Source organism: Cebus imitator, unplaced genomic scaffold (assembly GCF_001604975.1).
Source record: "Cebus imitator isolate Cc_AM_T3 unplaced genomic scaffold, Cebus_imitator-1.0 Scaffold2, whole genome shotgun sequence".
Classification (NCBI taxonomy): domain Eukaryota; kingdom Metazoa; phylum Chordata; class Mammalia; order Primates; family Cebidae; genus Cebus; species Cebus imitator.
In genome coordinates this window covers 1,233,603-1,243,941 of record NW_016107317.1, presented here as the reverse complement: position 1 = coordinate 1,243,941, position 10,339 = coordinate 1,233,603, and the positions used below count along the sequence as shown (strand labels likewise).

The following is a 10,339-nucleotide window of genomic DNA, read 5'->3' as shown; positions in this document are numbered from 1 at the left end:
TGATGAATGAATAAGTTATCATTTGCCTGGGGGGTCCCATTCTTGAGTGGTCATGGAGAGCTCTGTAGCTCATTCTCTTTATACTCATAATTTGCACAAATTTCACCGAAGAGTATTTACTTAACCACTTTAATTCAATTTGTCTCTACCGAAGACACCTAATTCAACAAATATGTATTAAACTTCTCTATAAAAGGGACTCTGGCAACTTTCATATCTGCACTGAAGCACCAGCTCTCTGCTGGTCCACCCCCTGCAGACTTTGGGTTTGCTTGCCTTCATAATCATGTGAGCCAATTCCTTAAATATATTTTTATTTATTTTATATATATATGTATTCTCACACACATAGATCTTCTTGTTTCTCTTACTCTGGAGAATTCAGACTAATTCATCCCCATTCACCTTCCAGGCTTTGGAGGGGAAAGATACCAATCTTAGAAGCAGAGGACACTCTGGGTAGAGCTAGGAGTTTGTTGCAGAGTCTGACAAAAGTTCCCTCTGGGGAAGGAAAGGAAAGATTGTCTGGGGGGTTGATTTATGACTGGGTGTATGACATGGGGGAAAAGAAATCCCTGGGGGAACTAAGTGAAGGAAATGGACCTCTTATGATAGTTTCTCAGAGCAATCCAAGAAATCATGTAGGCCTCTGAGAAGGCATCAAGAATCAATTCAATTTGATTCATTGATTTAAAATATATTAAACTTTTCAGCCACCATTGTGTATTTTTGGTGCATTACTCTGTGGGATGATTTCATCCAAGACCAGAAGGGGCTGGAAGATTGCCTGCTCCACATTAAAACCCTCCTTATTGTGCTGACATGACACAAGGATATGCCGTCTCCACCCAGTCCTTATTGCTCACAGAAAGTAGTGAAGCCTCCTTTCACTCATAGAGCCCACACAGGTATGCCCTGGTTTATATAATGAATGGGCTGCCACAAATGTGTGTGCTGCATGCCTTTGTGAATCGCTTTATATTTTGAAGACACATTAGAGGAGCTGGCTATTTCAAAGAAACTTTACAGTGTCTCATGTCTTAATGTCACAAGCATTTCTGATTTAAAATCATAATCATAACCTCTTTATAATGTATTAGCTTATGAAGTTCCATTTTTTACCTAAGAGGTTTAATTAAAGCAAGATTAAACTATGCTTAATAACATTCAGTTGCCTGAAAGAGCTATTGCAGAAATGCCTAACATATTAACAGAAAGAGGCTTAATGTCTCAAATATATGTCAAGTTGTCCAAATCAAATTGATAGGCAGCTTAATGAGGGACAAATGTCACAATTATTCATATTATTCCACATCTTTTTGGAAAGAAAACATTCACGCAATGAAGGGAATCAGAATCTGTTTTTATATCCCTAGTTATAAACATTTGTATCAAAATATTTACAATTATAGTATATGAAATAATCTATTAACGAAGAAGCCCAATACAGTACTAGAACAATCCACCAAAGTAATGCAAATTACATGAGACGTAAATGTCACAGAAAAAAAATGTAAAAGACAAGGGAATACAAGGTTTACTCCAGTCATAGTTCAACTTCTTAACAAAATGTGAGTATTTCCTTTGGATATGTCTGATATGTAAGTATGCTTCTGCACTAAGACAGCCTTCTATAATCATGCAATGATTAAATCATATTGACAAAATTCTTTATCCCACAGTTTTTGCTGGCCAATCCCTCTAACCCCAGCCCAGGTATTTGATGGCTTGTCCTCAACATTTCCTTAACCAGAATAAACATAGCGAAATAGAATTAGTAATAATCCTTTTACATAAATACCAGAAATCATGGCATAACAACTCCCCAAAAAGGAAAGGTATGAAAGAAATGGATGAGGAGTAAGCTAATAAAGAAAAGTGGGCAAGATGTCTCAGATTCTCCCTCGGGTAGACCTTCTCAGGGTGATAAAGGAAAAGTCTTCCCAAAAAACCCCTTTAGACAGAATCTGAGATGGCTTAAAATAGCTGCTTCAGGGCAGAGCGATGCCTGCTTAACCAGGAATAACACACTACTTCTAAGTCCTACATAGAGGCGCTCCTGTGGCAGCAGACAGCTCTTCTACCATCTGACTAGGTACCACAAGAGATTTTGCTTTTTTATTTTAAAGAAAAGATCTGCCCATCACCTATATTTTTATTTATCTCATGGAATTTTCTTATTTTTCTGGGAATGCAGGCACTCTGTTCTTATCATGGCTGAACTATAGTATGCTTAATACTTCACAATTATATAGCACCTTTCACCCAAGGGTCTGTTGTTCGGTTTGGTTTACGTGTGTTTTAATCAGCTTCCAGAATTGCCATGCCTCACCTGTGAAGTGGAATAGGCAGGGTCCCCAAGAGGTGATCACTCCAGATGGTGTCTAAGCCAGAGCTACCACTGAGCCCAGGAGCCCTGATTCTCAATATCAATAATTAGACAAAATTTCCTCAAAAGTTTACAAGTTAGAGGAAGAGTAATAGGATTGCCCTCCAAGGAGCCATGCCCATCTCTCTCCTATTGTATACTTAAAAAAAAAAAAAGCATTGACTGCATTGAGGGGAATCCTAAAAACACAACCCTAATATGGCACTGTTGCAAGACTGCCCATTGGATCCCATAGTTTGTGTGGTACTTTCACCACCAAATTGTTCACTAGTGACTTTAGAGAAACTCCAGAAGAGCTGCCTTGGCTTTAAGCAAGAAGCCTAGCAAAGACCATGGCATGAGGTCTCCATGAGGGACAGCCATATGTGAGGTCTGGACTGGGCTCTGACCATCCCCCAGATTTTCTGTTGTGAAAAGGTCTCCTTCTTGGTTTAGCTTACCCACCAACGTGACCTTACAAACCCTCCCTCTTCCTCCCATTTTGACACTGAATTCCACAGAGCTAAATATCTGTTCCAAAGAGGGACAATGGCTCGCTGGCCAAAGTCTCCCACTAGGAACTTCAGATTGGAATGTGATGTTTTGCTTTGGGTCAGAAGGGCAGGATGGCTTCCAGGCTTAGTGTATTCAGCACAAAGACAATATCTGCTCTTGCCAGAACTTGTACCGTTATTTTAACTCGGTGCAGTAGGTCTGTGGACCTCAGTGTGTGATCCAGAATTCATCTGGGAAGTGGGGTTGGTGGTGCGGCAGCTGATGGGGCCCCAGACAGTGTGTGTCACTGAGAACAGCTGGAGGCCAAGTCTGGTGGCTACAAAGCAGCCTCTCTGGTCCCCATCAAGAGAGCATCAAAGTACTAGCCAACTACTTTCTCCCCAGGGCAAGGGCTTGGCAGTGGAGAATCTCTGGTAATGGTTTGGGATTTGACCTCCCCAGTTTCCTTCCCCCTCCCCCCTCCCCTGTCTTGGTTTCTCCTGTACAGCAACCTCCACTTCCCTCCCAGATTCAACGGCTTCCTTCTCCCCACCCCCCAGATCCCCATGAACTCATCTGGCCTTATTTCTTTCTCAGGACCAGATAGAGAATGCCGATGATGAAGCTGAAACAGAAGCAGATCCAGGCCAGGATGAAGGAATAGCCGTGGTGACTCTCCGGCCAGAAGGAGGTGCTAGAGCCATTTGCGTAACGGTTAGTGTAGATGGAGGCTCCTACCAAAATGCACAGCCCTGCAGAGGAAAAGGAGATGTGTCAATGTGTTTCTTTACATTAAAATTGAGAAAAAGTTTTCCTAATTTTAAGAAGATCCTATTTCCCTCATTAGCAATAGGAAAATGAACTTTGGTTGTTTGTCCCTAAATAGGAGTTCTGTTAGATGTGCCCTGGGCCAAGCTTGATGGTATGTTGATAAATTAGAGGTGCCTGGTCTCTGATCTCTGCACTGGTTTCTTTGGACATAGTGTGACGTAAAACACAGAACCTCTTGCCTAGCATCCAGCGGTCCTGTCTGGCTCTCTGGGTCTAGGCAAGCTATTCAGGGATGCAAAAGAGCATGTCCTTCCACCAAACCGAGTACATTGGGAAAGAACGACAATTGAATGAGAATCATAATAATTGTGTGCATTGCGGCAATGGTTTCATCTTTCTGAGAACTCCTGCCTTCTTCAAGTGTCTTGTACACACGTGCTGCTGACAGGTATGTGCTGTCACTTGGTAGCTACCCAGGAGCACTGGTTTTGAACAATGAAGCAGGTTATGATTCTTAATACAAGCAGCAATTCAAGGTTCTCCATGAGAGAACGAATAACCAGAGGAGAAAATAGCACAAGGAAGTTCCACTGAACCATACGCTAATCTGTTCAGGTTGCCAGAAGCACCGATGATAAGATGGACTTAAAAGTGTAAACTGGAGTCTACCCATGAGATACTCACAGCACACCAGCATGGTGGCCCCCGAGAGGAAGAACCGGTTTCCCTTCTCCATGGTGAAGAGCTGGAACATGAAGACCACGAGGGAGACGACAGAGAAGATGATAGAGAGAATCATGAAGGCCTGCACTGTCTTGAGGGCATCTGTAGGCACAGGGCGAGGAGAACAGGGCATTACGTCACTCCAGGGGCTGAATGTTCCTGACCACACCTATTCTCAGCCCTGGGTCAATATCTTCATACATACCATCATTGACATACAACAGGCTGCCATTGCAGTTACCGTTGGTACAGTTTGCCCAAAGACCTACTGATGCGTTTCCATAACTGTTAACCATCCAGACCTGAAACCAGAAGGAAAGAAACGTTGATTGAAAGCTGACCCTCTGATTTAAAAAGAAAACAACAAATCAGCTTGCATCAGGACCAAATTGTAATGAAGACACTCTATTCAGCTACTATGGCTAAGCAGCCTATCTGTAGGTGGAAATAAGGTCTGATTAAAACTGAAGTGACAGTTTTAATCAGACTTTATTTCTACCTCCAGATAGGCTTCTCTTTAAGAGAAGAGAGAGAGAAGAATGTGAAACCCAGAAAGAAATCACTTAGTCCTCTCTGGACTCCACATTCTTCATGACTGGAAGTAATTCAAAATGGAAGTAATTCAACCACAGTGGTTTAAAATTCTAAGGTTCTGGAAGCCCTGGATGAGGAAATTGGCTTAGGTAGGGCTTAGGTATGTGCAATTGATATACTCTAACAAGATTGCTTCACTTAAGTCCCTGGCTACCGGGAAAAAAAGTGAAATGTCCAACTGGAAACAATTAAGAAACGGAAGACCTACTGGGAAAATAACAATGAATCTGGTGGTTAATAAGCCACTTTCATCTAAACAGAAGGATCAAACTTGACTGTCACAACTGCAAAGTAATTTGATAGTAAAATACTACAGTAAGTGCTTTCCTGTAGGGGCTGCTAAATGCCAAGGGGTGACCCGAATGGATTCCCCCAGGCTCGTCATGGTGCCGCCATCCCTTCCTGCCTGGCCCAAGAAAAAGAATTCTCCTTCTGGAATAGAAAACAAGTTCAGGATTCTGTCTACACACACACAAATGCACACACTGGAAAGACGGGGCCAGACACTTGCAATCACCTGCGCCTATCCCTGGTCTTCATTCAGTAAACAACTGTGTGTGTCCCGAGCCTTATATTAAGGGCTGGTAATTCACAGATACTCAGCACTTTGGCGCTCATTAATACACTTTGAAGAAGCTTATCAGATTTGTCCGGATAGATATAAACGTTGGCATACAGAATGGCTAAATTACAAAATGAAGAGGTCACACGGGCGGGGTTTGTCTCATCAAAGTTATTCTTAAATTAGCCTTGCTTGTGATCACACTCACCTATGTTTGCAAAGGTCTTCTATCTGAGCTTTAAAACCCACTTATCCTTTAACTGTGATAGGGACCTAAACAGGTTCTGAAACCATTGTTTGCCTGCCTAGTGATGGGTGGCCTTGGCTTTCGTCCAAGGAGCCGATTTGCTTTTTTCCGAGAAAAGCACAGGTAAAAGTAAATTGGACGCCATAAGCCACCACTAGAGGTCAGAGTAGCTCAGGTTTCAGAGAGAAAACACTTTTGCTACCTCCATTTCTTTTTTCTTGTTTTTTTTTCTGCGTTAATTGAGTGGCACCGGGTTAATCTTGCAAAACTCCACTTTCACATGCTACTCTTTGCTAAAAATTTGAATGCGTCAATCTGGCAATCAAAGCCTGTCATCTTCTTCCCATCTATCCTTCCAGTCAAGGCTCCCTGGAGGAGAAGTTCTGCTCCAGCCACGTAGGCGGCTTCCTTATCCTCTGACCAAAGCTTGTCCTTTCTGCATGTGCTCCTTTGCTAGCACTCCCACCTGAATGCATCCCTGTGAGCTTTCCGCCTTCCCTCTTTCACTAAGAGAAACCTCATCCATCCCCCAGTCCTCCGGGTTCACCTCAAGCTCCAGCCACCCCTGCTGCTGGGCAGGTTCCTCTAAAAGACTGACGCAGGCGCACTGTATCCTCCAGCCCTGTATTAGTATCCTCCATTCACCTTTATCCTCTTGTTATTTGATTGTTTGAAGCGCAAGCGTGTGTTTATTTTGTTTTCCCACAAATGAGCTGTAAGTTCATGAAGGGCGAGGGCTGTGGCTTAAACTTCTTTTGTGCACTTGATGTAAATATTTGAATGATTTCTCAATGAATGAATGAACAAAAGAACATTACTCACATTGGCAATGGTGCAAACAAATAGCATAATAACAGTGGCGATGTGGACCACAAAGATACCAGCCAGCAATACCAACATCCTGGCTTGTTTTGGGGTAACTCGTGAGCAAAGAGAATTCTGAAAAGAAAAACAAAGGGACAAAAATGGTTACTGTCAGATTCAGTAAGACGACTCAGCTGTCCCACACGTGTGGGCTATCTGCTAAAATGGGGAAGAGCTGCACGAAAAACCATCACAATCTAATCATAAATTCCTGAAAACACCCCCATAACCTAGTTCTGATTTGCTTAACTGCCTATTCATCCAGTGATACATACCTACATGTAAACATTATTCAGTTTCTTCTTAGATATTTACATACTCATTTCTCTAATACATTCTATTTCAAAAAAGGAACAAGAACATTTTATGATCACGGTTAATATTTTATTTTGTTTGTGTTTTAGAGGTTAAAAGTAGGACTTTTATGTGCAAAGAAGTAGGCCTTTATCATTTCCTGGTTTCTATGCAACAACGTCATATAAATTCCATTTTCCACTAGGAAAATGCCCATGCTTTCATCACGTTGCTCACCCAGCACTTTTAATAGACGTGAATGCCTTCTGAAGAATAGCAGCTATTGCTCAATGCCCATATACTGAATAGGCTACTAATTTGATCCTGGGTGAGATATAAAATGTAAGAGACACAATTCTATTATTATAATGATGTTTGGTTTTCAATAATTATAACAACCTAATTATAGTTTAATGCTATGGTCACCCCCTGACTGAGCATTTCAGACTAGTGTTACTACACCTGAGCCTTTGGGCTCTGTGTGTCTCATGGCAGGAAGCCTGCCACTGGTCTGGGCAGAGTGTCTTATTTTCCACAGCTCAGTATGATGGTTCTGGGGGCTTTCTCAAAAGTATGCAGCTTGACATACCACCGAATGTGCCTTCTCCTTGTACATGACATTTACAGAAACTCCAATCCTTCAGGACTCAATATGGAAGACAGGCAAATGCGTAAATCACAGAGTGGGAGGATTGGGAACTAACACTGATTAAAGATGTGCAGGATAAACAAAAGCTCTCAGCCATGACAGCAGAAAAGAAGGGAGCCCGACGATCATAAAGCCTAGGAAATAAAGGAAGTGTGAAGGATACACATGAGGGAGGCGATTCTGATTTACGTCAGCTAGAGAAGGAGAGCTTTGTCATGCCTAAGGCTGTCTGTCACAAAGCAGTGCAGGCTCAGAGGGATGGCAGAAGGAAAGGGCTTGAGGTTATTCACACCCTAGGCAGAATGGATGTGTGGATGCCCCGACCCAGGGAGGAGATGGCCAGGCGCATCCTGAAATTGTTCCACTGCCCTCTCTCCCGCCACCGAATTTAACTGACCCTTTGAGTGTGCTTGAGCCACTTCCGTGCCACACCGGGTATTTATTAGAGAGCACTGATACTATAATTCCAACACTTCACAAGCCTTTTATCTCCTCTCACTTTCTTCATCAGGCAACCAAAAATCTAGAATGATCTAATATATATCAGGGTGCCTTGCTCTCTGCACACAACGGATGAGAGGCAGACACTAGCTTCCACAACTCTCCCTGACCCTCTCCAACAGCCCCTTCCCAATCTGGCCACTTCCTTCCAACCTAGCCTGCTTTTTAGGAATGTGTCCAATTTAACTGTGAATGCAAAAATTAGGACGTTTATCCTGCCTCTTCAGGGGACAGGTTGGAGCTTTCATGTCTGCTATTAATAATCTCCACACACATTCAGATTCATTTTCACTTTTCTCAGGTTCCAGCACACCTCCACAATTTTCTGCTTGACTTAAATGAACAGCAAAAAGAGTTTTCTGAATCAGACAGAGGCTGAATTAGAATCACATCAAGTTATCTGACCGCTCGTCTCAGTTCCCTCATTTAGAAAGTAGAAGTTGCAATGTCAATTGCAAAGGGAAGTGTGAGGATGAATTCAGATTACTTATGTAAAACACCTAGTGTCTGGCACACGGCAGTTACTAATAAAGGGGTTGCTTTACCTGCTGTTATCATTATCACTATTATTCATAAGTGAAGCTGAGTAGCTGTTGTCAACTTAACCCAGTTACTCCATCGCTAGGCTGCCCCATGTTAAGTCCAAGTAATAAGAGATCTGCTGTCTACTTCATGAGGCAGAATGTATAAAATCCTTTCAGTCCTCTCAGAAATTGTCGTTTGTCTAACCCTTGCCCCTTACAGGGGGAGGCCTCTAAAAGCACACCCTCGAGAATGACCAGGAGAAAGTTCACTTTCTCAGCCCATCCTCCTCAAACTCCCCAGATTCACACTTTACCAGGTCCTGATCTCCTTGCTCCCTATAGGGAGAGGAACAGGCTGATTGCAGGGAATTACAAATATTACATAACAAGTACTTATGTTTAATCCTCCTGCGGCTCTTCAGATGACTTTCTTGGTCCTGTTGCTTCTAAGTTACAAACATCCGTCTCCTAAAAGTGGGAGGGGCTGGAGGGGCCAATAACGGAATGTAATCCACCAAGTGAGGCCACTTAAATATGTAGCAGAAATCATCCCCCCCATAGGCTGCCGGGAATTCAGCAGCATTTTGTCTCCTTGTGTTGCTCTTAAGCTCTGAAGTCCAGCCTGACTTCCTCTGCCCTGCTCACGCTCTCTGTCTCAATGGCCTCTCCCACAGCACCTGTGCCTGGACCCAGGCATCACGGCCCTGGTGGTGTGGGCGAGTTCCTGGCCCCTGGATCCACCTGACCATATTCCCTGCCTGTTGCAGGCTGGAAGAATGGATGTGAGAATCAAGCAAAAGAGCAACTCTCTTTCATCTCAGATTTTTGTGATTGTGCCCTCCCTGTCTTTTCACTACAGAAAGAAGCAAAGTATCTTGAGTTAGCAAGTATTCTTCTTGTAGGAAACCCACAATCCTCTCTGGTTTTAGCTGCTGCATCCAGCCAGAAGGAAGGGCTGTTTAGCTGGAGCTACAACTTCTCCATCTTTTCACGACCCCATAATTTGTCAGGTTCTATGAATATCATCCACTGTCAGTTTAGAAGGGCTCCAATTATTTTCAATGGGCTTCCCCCAACACAGGTGAAAATAGATTGAATTATCTTCTGGAGTTTCTGGGCTGAATCACGCCTAGTTACCCAGTCTTTACACTATGCTAGATACCTCCCTCCCCGCAGGGAAACCCTCAGTGTGGGAGGAGGCAATCATTGAGGTCTTTATGAAAAAACCATTAGTGGCACCTAATGAGTGAACGTCTGGGCATCTATTAAATACCAGAATAGAATAATAGAAGAATTCTGCTCCTGAAACTTCCAACCACCCGTTACTTGCAGGGTAGCTTGTGGGGAGACTCATTCCCTGCCCCCCTGTGCATCTTGCTTCATACAAAGGCACTGAAAAAAATACCATTTATGAGAATTTATATCATTGGAAGTATTGGTGGCTACGACTTATTTCTTAGCAATGCGTTTCACTAAAACAATAATAGACTTCTCCCTCACCCCTGCCTCAAATGCTATGGGTGGCACTCTCCAGTGGAAAGCATATCCCTAGTCCTCATGGGATAGCTCAAACCAAGATGCAGAGAATCACAGCATTGCAATTCTGAATACTCTGAAGCAAGGCCTGCTTTTTGCCGAGCATTTGGTGCGCTGGGCAGTCCCAAAGTTGTAGGGGAACACGCATAACAGCATTCATCTGTGGTGCTTAGACTCCCAGACCTAGGCCAGCAGAGCTCATCAGTTCCTC

At 43.2% G+C, this 10,339-nt stretch overlaps 1 protein-coding gene across 1 annotated transcript in view; it reads right to left on the bottom strand.

The window, feature by feature from the left end:
• Positions 1 to 1,342: 1,342 nt before the first annotated feature.
• EMP1 (epithelial membrane protein 1) overlaps positions 1,343 to 10,339 on the bottom strand; it is a 20,690-nt gene continuing 11,693 nt past the window's right edge. The window contains exons 2-5 of the mRNA XM_017528190.2: positions 6,583 to 6,699; positions 4,563 to 4,659; positions 4,319 to 4,459; positions 1,343 to 3,615 (exon numbers count right to left, since the gene is read on the bottom strand). Of these exons, the coding sequence (XP_017383679.1) occupies positions 3,446 to 3,615; positions 4,319 to 4,459; positions 4,563 to 4,659; positions 6,583 to 6,660 (486 nt within the window). The 5' untranslated portion in view covers positions 6,661 to 6,699 and the 3' untranslated portion in view covers positions 1,343 to 3,445. The remainder of the gene's footprint in view (positions 3,616 to 4,318; positions 4,460 to 4,562; positions 4,660 to 6,582; positions 6,700 to 10,339) is intronic.